The sequence below is a fragment of the Polistes canadensis genome, unplaced genomic scaffold, assembly GCF_001313835.1.
Source record: "Polistes canadensis isolate GaletaPanama2010 unplaced genomic scaffold, ASM131383v1 scaffold_3, whole genome shotgun sequence".
Classification (NCBI taxonomy): domain Eukaryota; kingdom Metazoa; phylum Arthropoda; class Insecta; order Hymenoptera; family Vespidae; genus Polistes; species Polistes canadensis.
Window position 1 is genome coordinate 1,445,199 of NW_014569550.1, and position 22,205 is coordinate 1,467,403.

A 22,205-nucleotide genomic window follows, 5' to 3' on the forward strand; every position below is an offset into this window, starting at 1 on the left:
AAAAAAAAAAAGAAAATAATATACGCTTTTGTGTATTTATATTCATAAAACGTTATTTGTTCGTTTCCTTATATACGCATCCAAAATATGATTATTATTTAAATTCTATCTAATAAATCAGACTAATTCGTTAATTGTATTTTGTGTTATTAAGGTGCTCCGAGGCGAACAAATAATTCCCGATTATTAAATATCAAGTGACTATAATTTAATGGAGAATATCGCTCGATAAAATATGTAACGAAGCGTGTTTTGTTTGTGCCGTAACGAGCATAATGATTCGTGCATCGTTCGATGGGATAATTGAAAATACGAGGAAATTTTTTACGCTTCGATAAAACGCCAGCGTTAATTAATAAATGGCCAAACGAGAGAGAAAAGAAATTGTTTGTGGTTCGCGGGAGCAAAAAATCAACTAACTAATAATCAAGCTCCAATGGAAATTTTTAAAAGAGATCTTTATAGCTGGTAATATGATCGACTATTTTCCAAACTCATGTAATCTAGGTATCTTTACATATGTATGTATATCCTTTCTCGATTTCACATATGTCTATAAACGAATTCTATTTTTCGATACATACCCATTAACATAACGAACTTTTTATCTCTTCCATATCGTTTCGTACTTTCGAACATCATTCAACTATCGTAACAATTTTCGTACGAAACTTTGCCACGTACATCATCACATTTATATTATTCCAAGGATACACTGACGTCGATCAATCATCGCGAACGTCACGCTCGTCTTTATAACTTTTATTATGATCCTTTCAACGTGTTCCATGTCACACGTATGTACTATTATTATCGATAGATAACTAAACTTTGTTTTTTAACGGAAATGATCTTTATCGTTGATAAATAAAGTATAGGAAAATAATTATTGGTGTAATTATTGTGTTGCAAATAATAATAATAAATCTAAATAAAATTGGCTTTTATGATTTATTTTGTACAAAATAAAAACAATTGTAATATCAAATAAATCATCAAATAAATATTTCAAAATTTATCAAATATTTTTAATTTCACAAAGTTATTTGTCTGTTATATAATATAAAGGGTCTCACACACACAGTTTCAACATTTAATCTACCAATAAATAAATTGTCAGCTCAAATAATAAAACAAAGAAATATATCATTTAAAATATATTCATCAAATTCTGTAGTGTGTACCATGTTGTTTGTACAGGTAGCCTGATAATAATTAAAAACAACTTGGCACGCAATAAATTAAATATGAATTATTTAAAAAAAAAAAAAGAAAAAAGATATCTTTCAATTGTACGAATTGGAAATAAATAAAAATTGGAATTCGTAAAGAAAAGATGTAAAGTCCCAACTCAACGGTAAATACCGTGTGTTATCAAGCGACTATAATAAACCATGTCCGATGGTAAAGATACAAAAAGAAGCGTAATCGAGACGAAGGTGGTCGTAAAATTTAGCAACGAATGAACGCGAACAGGAACGAACGAGCATCGAAACGAGAGAAACGAGTGAGAGCTATCGTGAAAAGTACCTACTATACATACATAGATACATACATATATATATATGTATATATATATATATATACACCTATATACAAAATGTATCTATATCGAAATATATTTTTACTCGTTATACGTTTACCGTCCGACCGTTAAACGACTCGAGTTTCACGGGACTGGATAGTAGTGAATATTGGTTAACGGGGAAGTAAATTATAACAAACCACGTATATCCGAGTGGTATTTTTCCTTTTTTTTTTTACAATACTCGCTCGTTGCATTTTACTTCTTTTACCCTCGAGGAGATGGGGAAGAAAGAAAGAAAGAATAAGAATGAGAGAGAAAGAGAAATAAAAAGAGTAACTTTTATAAGTACTTTTGTAGAATCCTGTTCTTTTTCTTAGTGATTTTTCGACTTTTGTTTACATTCGAATCGACCGCCGTAAATTCAAAGAGATTCATCGACGTCTAGAAAACTCCGAAGTCATCGTACAAAAGTAATTTTGTTTGTTCGTTTCTTTTTCTATTTGACTATCTCTTATATATCTCTTTTATTTTATTATATTTTATTATATTTTCTTCTTTTCTATTTTTCTTTTTTTTTTTTTTTTTTTGTTCAACCCATCGAAAAAACTACTCCGACGAAGAGTAGAATTATGTCACGATTTATGACATGAAAATGTATACATGAATCATTAAGGATGTTATATTTTACCAGCACCGGGAAGTAATACAAATTTTATATATCCCCCTCCACCTTCTCCCTCCCCTCCTCTTTTCATAGGTCGAACAACTCGTAAGACAAATATACGTACTTATCGTTCCTTCCGCCTCGTGAAACGACTTACGACCTACGAAATTTCACGTAGCTACAATGTAAACTGCTCAGTCGTTTCTCTTTATCGGTGCAACAAACACATATGTAAGTAAGTAAGTAAGTATATAGAAACGTCTTACGTATCCTGATACTCGCGCACGCGCTTATAATACTTACTATGAAATTCTTTCATTCACGTACACGTACACTCTTTGTCGCCCACTTGCTATACTACTTGCTCGCTTTATACTAAATCAGAATCTTATACTTACTCTTATTCGCGAGATTTCAGATTCGTCGTAAAGACGACTCTCGTAAAAGAATTGCGTTAAAGTTAACGTTCGACCGTTAAGAAAAGTCCCGATAAAATCAAATCTTAATCCGTTTCAAACCTTCGCTAGGAGATTTAGGATCCTCGTACTTTTTTTTTCTTTTTTGTTTCTTTTTTGTTCTCCCTCCCCCGTCCCTTTAAATTTTTTTTCCATCTCTTCTTTCTTTTCCCTTATTTTATCCTTTGGACTTTTGTCATCTTTCGGAAAAAAAAAAAAAGGGGGGAAAAGAAAAGCTTACCACTTATCCTTACCGTTCTTTTTTCTTTTCTTTTCAAATCATCCTTAATGATTCACTTAAAAATTATCCGTTCAAATAATTTTGTGGCTTCAGTAATCGTTACGTTTGTATGAAATAAATCATAACTATTGTATATATATATATATATATATATCGATTTGTTTGAAACTCTATACCTGTATAATCTAGATAGTCATACTTTCATCCAATATTAATAATATGTGGGTAAGTGTTCTTATTATAATTAATAAAATATATCATGGGAAATGTTCAAATACTTTAGCGAATCACTATATATATATAGAAAGAGATAGATGTTCTCTACAAAATTCAACTCATCCAACTAATATTTTAATACTCTCAAGCGAATAGAAGTATTTTAAATAGAATTTCAAAATTATTTAACGAGATCGTTTAAAAGTTTTTCAGCTATCGGTGAAGTCGTCCTTCGTCGTCGTAGTCGTCGTTTTCTCTTTGTCGTTGTCGTTGTGTCATCGTCGTCGTCGTACGCCAACGACACAGACGACGAGTGGCATCACGAGAGAGTTTATACGAAAGAGGAGAAGAAGAATTTTAAACGAAACGAAATCTTTAATTCCCTTCTAGCCTGGAGGAGAGAAGCGGAGATTTAACATCCTTCCGCCCTTCTATGCTTTTCTTCCATGCCCTTCCATCTCGAAGGCCATACCCATCCGGTTTAATTCCTTTCCATCTTTCTTTATTTCTTTCTTTCTTTCTTTCTTTCTTTTATCCTTCCTTCCGTTTCTTTTTTTGTTTTTTCTTTTCTATTTTTCTTTTAAATTAAATGTAACATCTCGAAGATCGATATAATGTGTTTAAGATTATTAGTAAAATATATTGTAAAACATAATTTAATTTTTAAAATCCACACACACTATTTTTTTTGCTTGTATGTTTCAGCAAGAACGGTTACGTTTGCATCATGTTTCATAAAAGGGACGAACACGTGATAGAAATGCAACTATCAAAATGGAGCAAACAACCGGACGACGTGTGCAACTCGACTACATTCAACTCTCATTCGACACCGTTCACAACGTTCATTAGTAAGTCAGGAAAGATCGTTCTGAAATAAATTTTCTCTTGGAATATTCGTATGGTGGTACGAGAAATGGGAGGATGGAGATTCATTATTCCAAACGAATTCGAGATAGAGATAAAGATAGAGATAGAGAGAGATAGAGAGAAAGAGAAAGAGAGAAAGATTTGTCTATTCTTTATTATCTCATCCAGTCGACATATTATACTACCTCAAATAAACGATTTTCTCAAGTGTTGTGACAAGCACGAATCGAATTCGAAGTGATTTGCTTCGAAGTAATTTGTAGTAAGCCGTAAATTGAATGTTCGTTTCTTTGAGAGAGAGAGAGAGAGACACACAGAGTAAGTTGCCGAACATTTTTTTCACTTCGAGTTTGACTTCGTGGCTTTCTCGATTTCCGTTATTATACGTTATCGAGCAAACGTGTTTCTCGCTCGACTGATCACTACTATTCCCCGGCTTCGAATAATCTCAAACTTGCGAAATTCTGTGCTGTGAGATAAAAAGAAAAAAATTGATCGGCAATTTTGTTTGTCCTCTTCCTTTTAACAAGTCCGTTGTTGACCGAAAAAAAGAACGGGCAAAAAGATAAAGAAAGAAAGAGAGAGGTAAAATTAAACAGAGAGAAGAAACAAGAAGGTATAATCTCTTTGAAGAGTACGAAAAGAAGAAGAGGGTCAAGAGGACCAATGTTGGAGAGGCGTCAGAGGGACCCGCTTAATCCAAGGAAAAACTCGAACTGGAACGTGTTCGCAAACTATACACCTTGTTCGAACTTATTTGGACGTATACATACATGTATATACACACATATATAGGTGTGGTATCGATCGGTGGACGATGCCAAGACGAATACAAAATAAAAAAATAAAAAGATAAAGAGAGAGAGAGAGAGAGAGGGTGAAAGAGAAACTAAACGAGGATAATTCTTTATCTCATTGTCAGTATCTATCATCGAATTTGACAAAAGCACTAAAATACCTAGCAATCGTATAATTTACGAGCGATTCTGTTTATACGATAGAGTAAACAGTATGTGTCATACTTTTACCTTCTAACTTATTTCAATAAGAACATATTCTATATGTATATTATATATGACACGTATTACGTGCACATGTGAAAAGTAACAAAGTGTTAGGAAATTTAACAATCAATTCACGCAACTCTTTACGAGCACACGTAACATCCTTCTCTCTTTCACGAATCTGAAATCGTTATAGACATTATTCGATTCCATAAGCGTTACGAAGAACCTGGTCGTTTCAAATTTATCACGACTATATTTACGATTATCTCTCTCTCTCTCTCTCTCTATCTATCTATCTCTATCTTTTTTCTTTCTCTCTATTTTTATTTCTCTCTATCTTTCTCTAACTTTCGACGTACAAACACGCGGAAGATAGCTTGCGCAAACGAATAAATTCCGTTCTATGTAGTTCGGTTAAAAGTAGAAATGCATGAAGAAAATATGGTCAGGAGCTTTGGAACCTAGAACTTTTCAGTCGTGAAATTTGAATTTCGAGAATATCAAGAACTAGAAACTTTATTTCTTTTTTTTTTTATAATCAGAACATCGTACTCGTATAGGGTATTCATCTATACTATTTGGAAACTTGTATTATGTGTTTTTCAATGTATATATATTTAATTTGCAATATTGATAAATGAGATAGACATGTTTATTATTTATTGTAATATCAAGGAAAGGATTATTTGTTAAAAATAACACACAGTTTCAAATGTTTTCCATCTCGATCCAATTTGCACTATACAATTTAGTCACGAAGTAAGGATAACTTGTGGTTGTCAAATGTGAACTTTAACCAACGCTGTTCTGTTTATTAACAGAACACGTGATACTAAAATGATACGAATTTTCAAAAACTTTATTAAAAACTATACCGGCAACCATGCGTATACAGGTCATGAAAAATATTTTTATCAAAATACGTGAGTGCATCGTTCGAAATAGGAAAAAGGAGGAGGGCATTTGAAGAAATTTTATATTCACAAAATAATTCTTTCTTTTTGTTTTATTAGTTTTATAAAATCATGACAAATGGCAAACGCGTGCATACATAAAACTCTAATATCAATATTGTAAATAAAATTTATGGACACATTGAAATAACATATATAATATCAAAGTTATTAAAATATGATAAACGAACGTAAAGAAAAAAAATGTCTTATAAAATAAATATATAATATATTTAAACTTTTCTTTTAATTAAACAAAATTATAGAGAGAACAATGTATTAAATTAAAAAAAATCTTACAATTAAATTAACAACGTAAAGTATCACATTTGTATTTTCATTTTTGTTTCTATTTTTTCTTCTTTGTTTTTTTGTTTTCATGAACTCGCATTAGCATCGGATCCAATGACAAGACAATGTCCGTATCTTGGTCGTTACGAAATTGTTTCCGTGGTGCACTGGCACAGCGCCGACAACATCGAGGATACTCTCGGAGTGGATGGCGAGTTAAGCATCGCAAACGTCGTCGAAGTACAGGACGTTAGAGTGACGTCGACGCCGTTCCCAAGGCGATGCCATCATGAGAGAGTTCGTTGGTTGGACATTGGATGCAGGACACCCGATCGAATGGAGTTTGCGACCTCCTGCAGCGACGATGAAGCCCTATCTGGTAAGATCCTTTAGTATTCTATCCTTTGCATTAATCTTCGTTAGTGCAGTTTACACGAGTAATTAACTCGAAGATATTTTCTTAATGAAATATCCTCGAGTGGAACGATCAACATCTTCTATCTCTCTCTCTCTCTCTCTCTATATCTCATGATCATTTTCTACAGAAATTTCGATAACAAATATATTCCTCGTATTACTATTAACACAATTTTAATCTAATAGAGAATAATTGTTTCAATATCGTATGTTCATTTTTCGAATGTGTTTGCTTTGTATCAAATAATTATATATATTTGAAGTTAAAGAATTAATAAGGACCAATGTTACATATCGCAAACGATTAACATAGACAATAACGAAATTTACGATAGATACTTTTTCCGAAACAATTAATTCATATATAAAAATGTATATCGTCATTTAAAAATAATAAATTACTGTATTCTTATATGAATAATTGTTAAACAAAATCCTAGGATATGGTATGACTCAAGGAATCCTTTTTTTTCTTTTTTTCTTTATTTCTACTATAAACTTTTTCGTGTAAACTATAAACTTTTTTCTGTCTTGCATCCCATAAACTGTCTCAAATAATGAAATTAGAGATAATCGATGTACATTAATACAATTTAAAAGCTATAAGTACTACATACGAAAGCTTATAGATTAAAAAGTTGTCTGAATATTGTAAGCATTAGCAAGGCAAGTATTGAAAGGGGTATCGTGAAAAAAGATAGAGAAGGATGGGTGAATTAGGGAGGGGGGTTTAAGGAAGAAGAGAGATATTTCGACGTAGGATGTATGACGTTGAGTCTTTGAAATCGATGTAAACCCTCTCTCTCTCTCTCTCTCTCTCATCATCGAATCTTCTCTTTTCCTTTTTCTTTATACACTTTGCTCGTACTTGAACGAAGGTTGGATGGATCAGACACCGCAGGAGCTCGAGTGAGAAGGAAGAGTTCGACTATGACTGTGGAACACGTCCGCCAGGAACATCTTATCGGATTACTCGCTCCAGCTCACACCCCTTGTCCCGACCCGTTTCACCCTCAAGCATAACAACTCTCTTTCTCTCCTTCCCTCTCTCTCTCTCTCTCTCTCTAACTCTTTCTGTCTCTGTCTCTGACTCTCTCTTGACTCTTACTCCGAAGTAAAGTTATCGAGAAAGCAACGATAGTTAGTCGAAGGAAAAGCTCTGGCGTGACGGGTTCGCAAAGCTCTACGCGTCGGCGCGTTTCTCGCAAGAGAATTCTCGCTTTATTTAGTTGTAAGCACGTCGACGCGAACTCCAAAAGGGTAGGGTATTGGTCAATTAGTTTCGTTGCTTCGTTGTACGCGCTTTGAAGAAACAAAGGGAAGGAGAAGGAGAGAGATAGTGAGAGAGAGAGAGAGAATGAAACTCGACTTTGGAAGTCGACCTAATCAATTTTAATCATCGTGTTTATTACAATGATTATCACATTACATCGTCACCTTCCATTCCAACACGTTTAATATAACATTACATTTTTTCTTCTATATCAAAATATAGGATAAGATATTATATAAGATCTTGAAAAGAATCGATTATTAATATTTTTTCGTTTGATATTTATTTTCCTAATATTGTGTAATTTTCTTTTTCATTTGTATTATTATACTTATTATTAATCGTAATTATTGGTTTATTGAAATTAACTTTTCTTTTATGATGTTTTATATACATGTTAACGTGAAATATCGAAATTTAAGAATGTTAAGATTCACATGATTGCTTGTCAATACATATCAAATATGTTGATGGAAGATCGAATATTTAGATTTATTTTTATACATTAATATTTTTCGGACATAGACCAAACAATCATATGAATCTTTACATTATTGCAATTTTAGTCTTTCATGGTAATATACAATAATATATATAATACATATAGATACAAACAAAACCATTTTCATAAAATTTACCCGAATCGTTTTAACAATTCCCGTAGCTAGTTTACTTTATCAGATAGTCACGAGGAAGTTAGAGATGGAGTTTTTTTTTTTTTTTCCAACTTATACATCTTCATGATCCCTAGTATCATCGTAAATGCTCTTATCTTTATATTAAAGAGCAAAAAAAAGAAAGAAATAGATAGAGAAAGAGAAAGACAAAGAGAGATAAGGTAGGAGAGATGATAAATCGCGAAGATTGGTTTGTTAATATACAGCAGGTTTGTAGCATAACCTTTATCACGGTCCTACGCAATAATCCTTCGGGGTATTAATGCACTTGAGCCTTGAGACAGAAGACAAACCACGTTTCGCATCTGGATTCTAGAATTATTTTAACGGAACGAGATTTCTCTCTCTCTCTCTCTCTCTCTCTCTCTCTCTCTCGTTTATTTTCTCTTTCTCGATCGTATATAGTGAGCAAGTGAACGAGCGAATCGTAGAGCGTTGACAGAAGCAGGGATTTAGGCACTCGAGCCTCTCTCTCCTCGTGTCTCGCGTTTCGTAATTGAATGTGTATGTGTGTGCTCGACACAAGAACAACGAGAGGAACGAGTGGAAAGCAAAATGGCTGTTAAGACTTCGTACAAACAATTGATCTCTCTCTCTCTCTCTCTCTCTCTCTCTCTCTCTCTCTCTCTCTCTCACTATCTCTATTTCTAGATCACTATCGTTATCACTATATCTTTATCCTTCTCGCAGTTCATCACTCGCAGAATGCACGGTGTTCACGATTTATAAAGAATTGATATCTGTGACTGGTATTATATTATAATATATTATATTATATTATATTTTGTTTGATCGAGAGATTCAAGTATTGTATTTATTTTCGCGAAATAATTTTGATCCAGCGATATAATGCCATTATTAATTATTTCAATAATAATCGTAACGCCGCGTATATATTTGATCGAGTTGTCCGGTTTAAAAATTTCTTACCGAAGTTACACATCCCTAGTAACCACCCCAGCCCAGCCCACCCCAGCCCAACCTTCGGTTCTACTTTTCAATTACGACGAATTTTCTCGTTCATAAAAACGTCGAATACTTTTCTCGACCGTTCAACAAATATCGGCTTTGGCGAAAGTTGTTTCTTCGCAGCTTCCAACTCTGGATAAAATCGAATGTGGATTTCGATTCGATGAGAGCCGTGAAGTGAGAACTCTAGCTGCACATTTCTACCGATCTAAGTTTCTTACGGTTTTCCCAGTGAAAAGGGTAGATGTAGAAGAGAAAAAAAGAAGAGAAAGAAGAGAAAGAAGGAAAGAGAAATAAGGTGAACCGCGTTATTAGTTTCTCGAACGCTGCTGATACCGATTTTCTACGTTACACAAAGCCGAAAGAGTACTATATCGATAAGAAGAGAAGAATAAAAGTTAAGAAGAGAAAGAATGAAAGAAAGAAAGAAAGAAAGAAAGAAAGAAAGAAATCAAGAAAAAAAGAAAGGGATAGTAAGAGTTTCGATGAGCGCCGCTGTAAATTTTCCCTTCGTAGACTCTCAACTTCGATCAGGTGTACTCGCTCGAATTGTCGCAACCCATATCGAACGATTTACGACTTTGCTATCTTTTCGAGCCGTCGAATACGGGCAAACTGAATTGCTAGAATGTTTTACCTCTTGAATCGTATTTGAAATTCTCTAATTTATCATGTCTTGTTTTTTTTTTGTTTTTTTTTTTTAACGTTTTAACTACAAACAACAATGTATATCTTTTGTTTCTATCGGATCAGTCTAAATGATTAATTATTGATTAAATACGTTTATAAAGGAGAATTAAAATTTACTCATATACGTATTTTGTTTTAATGTTAATTCGAAATAAATAAAATATTGTTTAAATTTTATATTTATAAGAAAAAAAAATTATAATATTATAATAACAACTGAGACTCTCACTTTTATTATAATTATTCATTTGGAGTAATTCAACGAAACATGCTGAACATGTTCTATGTCACATTAATTTAAAGAGAATTTTCATTAAAGTCACGTGAATTGTATTATTATATATGCCCAATATATGAACAGTAAAAATTTCAATTGGCCTGAAGAAGAAATTTAGAATAAACCGGTTATTGCTTTTCGAAGATATCAAATTTTGATAAGTCTCATATTTTTATTTGATTTTCACAGAGTATCTGTGTCATGGAACTTGGATCGAAAACGACACGGCTTACTTGGTGGCGAGTACCGACGTTGGCCGTTATTGCCTCGTTTACAGTGCATCTGCTGCAACGACTGGAGATAGAGAACTTTCTGTAACGGGTCATCTTGCATCATGTCCGAGAGCTTCACATCGGCATCCTGTTTCTTGGCAAGTTAACCTCACTTCCTACGGTAAGCAATACAAAAATTTGATAAATAAAAGTTAACACGTTGACTGCCGACCCTTTTCACATGATTTTTCTGTCACACCTACAATTTTCTATTATGGGATGCATATTTTTTTTTAATTTTTTTTTACAACTCACGATAGTCAACGTGTTAAACGAAGGAAACTGACAAATTTGATGATATTTTTCTTTTATATTTTTGCTATTATTTTATTTTTGTATTTTCACTCGTTCATTTCCAAATAAGATTTTAATATCGTCGATCGAGTCTCATGGAAAGATTTTACATCGTCGTATCATTTGAATTTCAAACTTTCAAATCTTTTTTCATTTTTCCTTAAACATTTTTCCTCTCTCTCTCTCTACCTCTCTCTCTTTATTTCTCGGAAAATAATTCTGTTCGCAATGACGAAATCTACACCGCACGTATGCATATAATTTCAACGCGAATATTCGCGTGTTTGTACACAGCTTGATCTCGCTCAGTAAATTTATGGTCGTGCCACATCTTCATACGTTCATTCGTAGTTTCTGCATGGTATAAACGTTCTTGTGTCAACCAAAATAAAACAAGATATAAGTTAGAATACATACTTGTATTCTATACATTTTTATTTTATACATACATACATAGAATCATCTTTATATGAAAATTTGTACAATAATGTAAATAATATGTTAACGTTTAAACGTAACTACATTTATTGAGTATCATATTCGCTTTAGAGAAAATCGATTATTCAAAAAAAATGAATACATTACATATAAATATATACAGTATATGCATAGTATAGAAATAAAATATTTCTGGTCCGCGAATACATGAAATAAATAAATAAATAAATAAATAAATAAAGGAAGGAAGGAAGAAGAAGGAGAAGGCAATTGAAGTATTTTTCACGCGTTATATTTTATGACACGTATGTACATCATATGTATATGATTGTAACGAGAAAAGTTGTCGGTCCAATAATTTTCCGAACATGTATTCATACTCTCCATCAGGATTTTGCAACGATCCGTCCATTCAAAATTGATTTATCCGTTGCGTTAGTTAGCTATGTTGTTGCTTGTTCATAAAGCGAACATTTACAACAGACACACGTATTGTATGCGTTTAAAAATAAAAAATGTATATATATATATATATGTATATATGTATATAGTAGATAGATATTTGGTGAGTGTGATCTATTGCTAGTGATAGATACAATATATGCAATATACAATAGATACATATTTGTTCCTGTTGTTTGCAGTTCAATGCGGCGACATCTCGTCGGCGTCGTCGTGGAGGTCACACGTGTCCTCTACCGTGGTCATCATCGTCCTCAGCAGCATCCTCTTTGGTAGATATATCGCGAGGTGATGCCACTGAACCTTGAAGCGCCATTCGCGAGTGGCTGTATAGTTTTTAAAAAGAAAGAAAATCTTTTTTCGATGGACGATGCGACGAATATTACAAACTAATGAATGAAAAAAGAGAAAGAGTCATGGGATAGAAAGATAGTAAAAGAAAGAAGAAGAAGAAGAAGAAAAAAAAAACAGATAATTAAATATTATTACTATTATTATTATTATTATTATTATTATTATTATTATTATTATTATGATTAACTCGCGAGAGAGATAAAACGAAAGGGAGAAAGTATATGTAATAATTATTTTTTGTAGGAATTAAGGGATAATAGCACTTTGTGCATCGTAAAAAGATATTTGAAAGAAAAAAAACTATGATAAGGATGATGAAAAAAGAAATAACAAAATTAAATACGATGAAAAGTAAAGGAAAAAAAAAACCGTGTGACGAAAGTGGATGCAATATGCATAATTATGCTGTGTATGCATAATTAATTAATTACTTAATTAATTAATTAATTAATTAATTTATTTATTTATTTATTTATTTATTTATTTATTTATTTATTTATTTATTTATATTCATCGATAAATAACGTCGCTATTAACATTTAACATTACTACTTATCAATAATACCATTATTGCTATTACTTACGATTAAATATTTAACATCGCTACGAATGTGGCAGATCGCAAAAAGACAATGCAGCACCGGCCTTTTTTAGCTGGAAAATTCAATCGAATAACGAAAAAAACGTTCATCCAACGAGGAAAAGTTAAAACAATCTATTCCTCCTTTCTTCTTTCTTTTTTATCTCTTTTTGGTTTTAATTTGTTTACTTTTATCTTATTTCATTTGATTTTCTCTCTCTCTCTCTCTCTCTCTCTCTCTCTGTTTCTCTCTCTCTTTCTCTCTCTCTCTCTCTGCGGTAATGTGCAAAAGAAAAAATTCGATATCTGCCGTACGTTCGATTTCGTTATAAAAAGAAAATAATTAGTTATATCTAATGCGATCATGGGCTATTATCGATTGGTATCGTAAACTATTCAATAGAACGGTGATTCTAACGTTTGCATTATTGATAAATCGAAGTAAAACGATGTGAAATAAGTAAAAAAGTAAATAGGATCCGGTAATAATAACGAAAGTAAATGAAAAATATATTATACATGCTAGTTTGTTCGAGTCTTACGATGAATTATTTATTACAATAAATATATACATACTTAACTAAACAAAAAATAAATAATAAACGTGTATGCATAGATATATTACGAGAGCGATAAGAGGCAGGAGAAAGAAAAAAAAAAAAAAAGAAACATTAAGATAAAAATAAAAGTAAAAAAGACGAATCGGGCAAGATCGAGAGACTTTGGTGTGATTTTATTTTGCTCTTGCTTGGCGTAGAAAAAGAATGTGTGTGAGAAAAAGAAAGAGAGAGAGAGAGAGTGAGTGAGTGAGTGAGTGAGTGAGTTAGTGTGTGTAAGGTGTAGGATGGTAAATTCGATTCTGGTTTACTCCCAGTTCACTTCGATTTCACTCCCATCGGTAACACGGTCATATATTCCGTGCTCATACCTTCGTTGGAAATCTGATTTTTTCGCTAGGTTACGATTTGCTTTTACTCCCATAGTGGTAACTTGCCCGAGTAACTTCCCTTCCGTAATTTCGTAGCAATTTCGATTCGACGTAAAACACACATTATATTTGTGTGCCACAACCCGTGCCACCTATATTTTATTTTTATTTTCCAAATAATACATGGATGACCGTTGGCCGTTTCTTTCAAAAAACGCGTTATAATAATAATTTTTTTACACGCAGAGCTCAAAATTCACATTCAGTAATAAAGTAAAATAATAATAAGAAAATAAAATAGACAATTGAAGAATGTTCACAAAATCGAACGTCGAATATCATCAGAAATCTATGTATTCGTATTGTTATGTATTACATATGTGTATGGAAATATTTACTATATTTTTCTTCTCAGATTAGCCCCCACCCCCACCCCACCCCCGGCAACCCTTTTAATCGATCGATTTCCTCTATAAGAGATTATTTGGCAAGGATCCTTCGGTTCTTCCCTTCTTTTCTTTTTTTTTTCCGATGAACATTAATTATGATTTCTATTATAAAATTGCGCCAGATTCAAAAATATTCACATATTCTGATTAAAAAAATATTTTCTATTCATGTAGAGAAAGAAAGAAAGAAAGAAAGAAAGAATAAAGAGAGAAAGAGAGAGAGAGAAAGAGATAGAAAGAATGAATTGAGAGTATCGTGTTGAACGAACAGAATGTTATATAAAATGATGTATTATAAAAACAAGGGTGCTGGGGCCAATATTACGTGAATGCGATGATAGTCGACCGAGAGAAGTGAGAAAAAGTGAGAAAAAGCGGAAGAAAGAAAAAAAAGAGAGAGAGAAAGAGAAGGAATGTGTGAGAGAGATGGAAGAACAGAACTTGCACGCGTGTGTGTACGTGTGCGAGTATGAAAGAGAGATGGAATGAAAGAGATTATACGATAAAACGATGAACGCGAATAGAAAATTTATAATACATATTAAGGTTATCATGTAATAATACTTTACTCTCTCTCTGCCACATTCGCAATTTCGAGTGACGACGAAGGATGCGTCGGCCTTGAAATAAAAAAAAAAAGAAAAAGAGATGGGAAAAGAAGTAAAATAATTAACGAATTCGAGTGTACTTAATCCGCGCGTTTCAATTTAAATTTTTTGTGAGTATATATTGTAAAATATAAAAAAAAAAAAAAGAATAGAAAAAAATGAGAGCAAAAAAGGGATAAATAACAAAGATAAAAGAGGAAATCGATCTTCGTTCATTTGTTTCTTTCCTTTAGTTTCATTTTCGCGAATTTCAATTTTCATTATCATCGATTTTAATTAATGAGAGATGTTTATTTGGAAACAAGGTAATAATAATAATAATAATAATAATAAAATATAATTATTATTATTATTATTATTATAATTGTGCTATTGTCATTTTGATCAAACTAAAGTGGAGGATCTTTACTAAACATACGTATTTCTTCTTTGCATTAAAACGATCAAGCGGTTTTAAAGATATAAATATATACATACATATACATAAATATATAAATATATAAATATTATATTATATAATAACGTGTATAAAAATTATTTTAGATTATAAGCTATCTGTAAAAATTAAGAATGCACCTTTCTGTATAAATAATAAATAAAAATAAAAAAAAAAGATAAAAAATAAAAAAACAAACGAATCCGCTAAACACTCGATCGTACGGTATTATATTATAAATATAATATATATATTAATAATAAGTATATTGATATATACCTATATAGCACGGCCAATAAGATTTAAAAAAATAAGAAAAATGATAAAATTTTCTAATCGTTTTTCGAATTACGACGACGACGATGACGACAACAACGGTAACGGTGTGGACGATACTCGTCTCGATCGTCCACCATGAATCTCGACTTATGAAGACAATTTGCAAAAAGAAAAAAAGCGACATATCTATAATATACGGTATGTAAAACGTAACGAGAAATCGAAAGAGATTAAAAAAAAAGACGATCGTTCTTCTTCTATAATAAGAAGAAAACTAGTTGCCGATTTGTAAAAAGAAAAAGAAAGAATAAAAAAAAAAAATCCAAGAAGCAAAACTAAAGAATACACGGGTGGGTGTGTGTGTGTGTGTATGTATGTGTATGTATGTATTGTGTGTATAAAAAAGAAAAAAAAATAATAAATAACAAATTTAAATATTTGCGAAACCACGATTAAATATTAGAATACTATATGCATATTTTTAAGTGCAATCAGTTTAATTAAAAACTTTAATAAATATAATAAATCATCGATTGCACGTAAAAAGTAAAAAAGTAAAAAGAAAAGAACAAAAAAAAAAAAGAAGTAAACAATTTTAAACGATCTTTAATATCGATCGAATAACATAAAAAAAATAACGAGTCGTCCGGTGCGAAGAAAATAAACGTTCAAGTGACGGATTTTCTTCCGAAATCTTTCGTTTTAAAATTAATAAACTCGATTTTCGTTTATCTCGCGAATCGAAAAATATTTGATTTGATATGTAAATAAAATAGATGTAGTTAAAAAAGTGATCGAGTAGAAACGGAGAACAACAATATGTTTTCGAAGCGTACGTTGATCGTAGCACGGTCATGTTATACTAATCATTCCTGTATAAAGAAAAGAGAAAGAAGATAAAGCAAGATGAAAAATGAAAATAGAGAGAGAGAAAGAAACTCGATTTTATATAGGAATTATAAAAGAAAGAAAGAAAGAGAAAGAAAGAGAGAGAGAGAGAGAGAGAGAGAGAGAGAGAGAGAGAGAGAGAAAAGAAAGAATGTAGATTTCAGGGTATTTATATCGAGGGTTACATAGTTATATAGATATACACATGAATATTCGAATTATAAAATATATTATAAAAAAGAATATATATATATATAAATATATATATATTATATAGTATACTATATGTATATATACTATGTTTTTATTGTTGTAAAGTTAGAAAAGTAAGAGGACGACCGAATAAGTCGTCAATGAAAGATAAACTTTGAAAAGCATCGAAGAATTAAGAAAAAAAAATCATATGATTCGCATTGTAATAGCACGATCGCACATAAATAAAATCCATTCGTAATATTAAACTTATCACGGAAAAATTATATTATTACATTTAATTTTTTATAGCTTTTATTTTTTTTTCAATTGACTTTACTTATAATTACAATTGTAAATATTATTTTGTTAATATCTAAAAATAATTGTTATTTATTCAAGCCAATACAAAATTGATTATCATCTGTACACACACACACACACACACACACATTGAATGTGAAAATAATTATTTAAATAAATAGAAATTAATTGTCGATAAGTTTAGAGTGTTAAAATGTTTGTAATCGCGTTACAACACCGGATGTATTTAATTTTGGCAAAAAAAAAAGAAAAGGAAATCCTTAAGGGAGGAAAAAGAAAAGTGAAAGACGAATTCTTTTAAAAATACTTACGTTCGACTTAAATAAAAAATGAACTAGAATAGCGTGTAAAATTGTAATATGCGAATCATCGCTCGCTTTAAAAGGTACATAACTAACAATAAGTACTAAGAGCACATGGCTTTCTTAGCGAGATAATATTCATCAATGCACGTTTACTTGGCTCTTTTAAAAAACACGATTGCTATCATGAGTCTGTCTTCTATTTATTTTGTTACTTAACCTACGTCAGAGTTAATACATTGCGTGAATGTTGTAAAAGGCTACACGATCGTTTATCGGCAAAGAGAAATTTCAAATGGTAAAGTAGAGGGGAAAAAAAAAAAGTAAATCAATATTCCTTATCTTTTGCAAACTCACAATCTAGCTTTAATAATTTGCTTCCAAAAAAAAAAAGAAAAGAAAAGAAATAAAAGAAAAAGAGAGAGAGAGAGAGAGAGAGAGAGAGAGAGAAGAAAAAAAGAAACGAAGAGAAAGAAATTAGAATACGAAAAACTAATGCAATGATATTCCTAATTTTGAAAATTACCGTGAATGTGTAATTTCATTATCCTGCTCGTCGTTTCGCGTTAAAATCTAATGTCGGAACATACACATGCATATAAATAAATATATATATATACATACACACACACACATTCACGCACGACTGGCTGTAGAACGTGACACAACGATTATTACCGTCTTTTAGTCTTATTATAGTAAAAGAAAGAAAGGAAGAAAAAATAATGCGAAAGGTATGGAGTATGGTCGGTTATCTTTAACGATTTTATACATGAGTATAAAGAGTATGTCAGGTTCAACGATATGAGTGAAAAGTAAATAAAACATTTCATTGTGATCGTGAAAAGGTACGAATGGATGATTTCTCTTCAATGAATACATTTTTTACCGAAAAGTTATTATATCAGCTTTATCTCGTGAACAAACTTCACGCAGACTATATTAAAGTAAATAGAAAAGTGTGCGTGTGCGTGTTTGTGTTCGTGTATGTATATGGGTACGTTCGAGAGAAAGCAAGAATGCGTGTTTATGAAAGAAAGAGAAATGAATGTTGAGAAAAACCTGTACGTGTTTTACGTAATATCGGTAAGATGAAAGATTAAGATTAATGAAGAAATGGTGAGAAGATTAGAACAAAATTCGTACAAGTTTTCTGCACCGTCAGACTCGATTAAAAAAGGTACTATTATACTAAAAAGAAAAGAGAAGACACAAAAGAAAAAAAAAAAAAAATAAACAACAAGAACAAAAAAATCCACGCTTAAAAGCCACCAAAAAATCTATACATACTAAATGTTTTACTATCGGATTAAAATATTACGATAATACTTATTAATGTAAATGGTTTTTCATTATTATATATATTATAGATGTTACTCAATAATATATTTACAAATAATATTAAGACAAAGTAATCGTTTTATTTCATCCTATCTGGATTAATTTTGTGATCCACATCTCTTTTTCTTTTTTTTCTTTTTCAAATATATCATCTTTGGAGTAAGGAAGGAAGTAATGTGATTTAATAAAGAAATAGAGTTAGAGAAATAAAAGAAAAGACCCATAGAAAAAGCAAGTTTCGACAATAAATATGTTTTTATTACACATATATTTCGTACGAGGGTTACATGATATTAATACATGTTCATTTAACTGTCCAGCAATCAAACACGTTGTATTTTTAATTTTCTCTTGTCACCGTGATTATCATTATCATTATCATTATCATTATCATTATCATTATCATCTTCATCATCATCATCTAAGATCATCATCATCAACATCATCATCATCTTCATCATCGCTGTGTTTACTATCGTTCCTCAGGAAGTTATCGGTAATTGTCACACTTTGTAAAACATTGTCATTACTCTAAAGTAGTCTCGAATCACCCGAAGAAATGAAATAATAAAACGTCGCGCTTTTCAATGCTTTTTAAAAGGGGCATTTTTGGTTGTATCCTTATTTGTTGTTTAATATATTTCCCTTTTTATTTTTAATACTGTTCGTACCCTTTTTTTTTTTACATTCGTAATGAACAATTGATAAAACGATTATGAGAGTTTGGAAGTTTGGGTGCGTAATAAATTGTACCTGCGCATTAACGATATTGTTTCCATTATATTATCATTAAAATTATCTCTTAAACGTATCCCACGATAACTAATTTAACACGTCATCTTAGACACATCGGACGATTCATTTTAAATTTTACTACTAACTTCCAGTTGTTATCTCTTTCTCTTCGATCTCCCATCATTTCACGAAGACAACGAGGTTAATTACCTTTTATTTTTTTATTTTTTATTCTATTTTTTACTTTCTTTTCTCCCCCTTCATACTATATTCTTTTTTATTATTTGGTTTTCTGACCTCAGTGTTCTTTTGTGTTAATAGATAATTATTAATTTTTATCATAACCTCGTAGCTCTTATACCCTAAGAAACTTCGTTAAGTTGATTTTTCCTTCAGCTTACAATCTAATCGTGTACTTCGTAAACCTTATAATTACATTTTTAATAATCTAAGCTTGGTGGCCAGCACCAAAACACTCACTAAATCACTGTCTACGGACACAGATACAGATTTTTTTCGTTCTCGATAGTTGATACGATTACGTGGACCAAAAAGAGATACCACACACACACACGCACACACGCGCGCGCACACACACACACGCAAACGTACACGCACGCACACATGAGTCTCCTTTTCAAATTCTTTTTCGCTTTTTTTTTTGTTTATTTTTTTGATAAGTTTTTTTCATCTTCGATCATCAACAATCATTATCATCATTATAATCCTTTACGCGTTTCACGCACGACAGGTAGAGGAACTTACTTTCTATTAAATGTGTATAAGACGTTTTCTTTTTTCTTTTCTTTTTTTTTTTTTGTTCTTCCTTCTTTCAAGATTGATTTTACTACTACGATATATATAATACAATGATCGTTCGTATGAGCCTGGATTATTATTTTGAGTTTTTTCCATATTCTTTTATCTATTATATAGTAAATCCTTAACTTTATAATGACTAACTTCGAATGACTATTATTAATCGAAGCGAATTATACGAACGATTTTTTTTCAAAGAAAATAATACGATTTTGAAGGATCAACGCGCTTTTACATTGAAAAAATACTAAACGATCGACGTTCAGAAGATCATGAATTTTGTCTTCCTTCCCTTTTCTGTCTCCATATGAATCAAACGTCGAACATAGGACTAGACTTTGAAATCAGATCTGTATATGTATATGTATATATATATATATATATCATATATATATGTGTCACGCGAAGATCGTCTCGAACGTCGAACGTGAACAACCCACAATCAGAGAAAGTTCGATTGGATTCACAGAGACATTAAAGCGAAGTTGTCTATTTTATTCTTTTTTTTTTTTTCCTTTTTTTTTTTTATTCTTTTCTTTTTTTTTTAAACTGTTTTTCCATTTTTTTCCCCTTATAATCTGCTGGTGATATTTTTGTTCGCCATAACAATACATAGATCTGCGGCGGCGGCGGTGGAGGTGGCGGCAATGGCGGCGGCGGCGGGGGAGAAGGGGGGGCGTTTATGTTTTATAAACACGTTTTACATGTCCTTTCCCACCATTATAATTTTCTATCAATCTCTACAAGCCAGGAGAGAAAATACGGTTCGTGGCGTGGCGTGAAACGTATCGGTAATAATAATGGCGCTCGACGTCTTACTCGATGATGATCGACCTTTCTGTTTTTTTTTTCTTATTTAATTATTTATTTATTTATTTATTTTCAACACAGTCACTAATATTACTCTTTGGTTAGAAAGAATTTTACTTCTCTTTTTAAGACTCTGCGCGCGTTATGGTCGCGCGTCTTCGTCAATTTTAATTACAATTTTTATTTAGCGTATTTTATTTATTAGAATGCATGATTACTCGTGTGATATTTGATGTCTCTCTCTCTACACGCGTTTACATAATTTTCTTTTTTTTTTTTTTTTTTTTTTTTTTTTTTTTTTTTTTTTTTTTTTTTCTTTTTTGTTATTATTATTATTTTTTCGTATAATATGTGTTGGTGTATATATATTTATATACGGTCTGTGTCTCTCGTCCTGTGTAAGAAATAGCGCGCAAGTGTACAAAAGAGCGTATATGTATATATTATGTATTTTTTTTTTTTTATGTATGTGTGTCATGTCACGCGTTCTCAAATGTTATTTTCATTTTTTTCTTTCTTTTTTTTGATTCGCAAGAAGAAAGCATTTTTTGTTGTTGTTTCTCTTATGTGTTTTCTTTTTTTCCTCGTCGCGAGTTCGAATGTGAATCAATTTTAAATACAAACCTAAAAAGTCCAGCTCTTTTAAAACATAGTTTTTATTTATAACAACATTTTTTTCTCGTCCACATAGTCTTTTTTTCCCCCCCCCCTTTCTTTCGTCTTTTCCACATTTCTGTCTGTCTGTCTCTCTGTCTCTCTGTCTGTCTCTCTCTTTCTTTCCTTTTTTTATTTATTATTTTGTTAAATTCATTTATCAATATGAGCTGTCCATTCTTCGTTTTACGACGTGGCTGTTCTGCTTTTATACGAAGAAATTTACGATTCGTGTGCAACCAATAACTAGTTATGGCAAAATCTTTACATTTATTTAAGATAAATATTATTATTAATTATTTTCACGTTGAAATAACCAAAGATGAAAAAAAAAATATAAAGATTTTTATATCGCATTAGATAATATTTCGTGCACGTAACGAATTTTTAAATAAATACCGCTCTCGTTTTGCGATTTTTCCAAATGTGGTGGTCCATTTTATCATTTCACTTTTTGTTTATTATTATTATCATTATTATTATTAGTATTATTATTATCATTATTATTATTA

The 22,205-nt window shown here is 31.3% G+C and overlaps 1 protein-coding gene across 2 annotated transcripts in view; it reads left to right on the top strand.

The window, feature by feature from the left end:
- Window positions 1-12,439, top strand: part of LOC106786795 — a 229,145-nt gene extending 216,706 nt beyond the window's left edge. The window contains exons 9-12 of one of the 2 annotated variants that reach the window (XM_014748562.1): window positions 3,810-3,955; window positions 6,317-6,604; window positions 10,718-10,921; window positions 12,177-12,439. In XM_014748562.1, the coding sequence (XP_014604048.1) occupies window positions 3,810-3,955; window positions 6,317-6,604; window positions 10,718-10,921; window positions 12,177-12,286 (748 nt within the window). In that variant the 3' untranslated portion in view covers window positions 12,287-12,439. The remainder of the gene's footprint in view (window positions 1-3,809; window positions 3,956-6,316; window positions 6,605-10,717; window positions 10,922-12,176) is intronic. The other variant, XM_014748573.1, reaches the window with a different exon arrangement.
- Window positions 12,440-22,205: the final 9,766 nt, after the last annotated feature.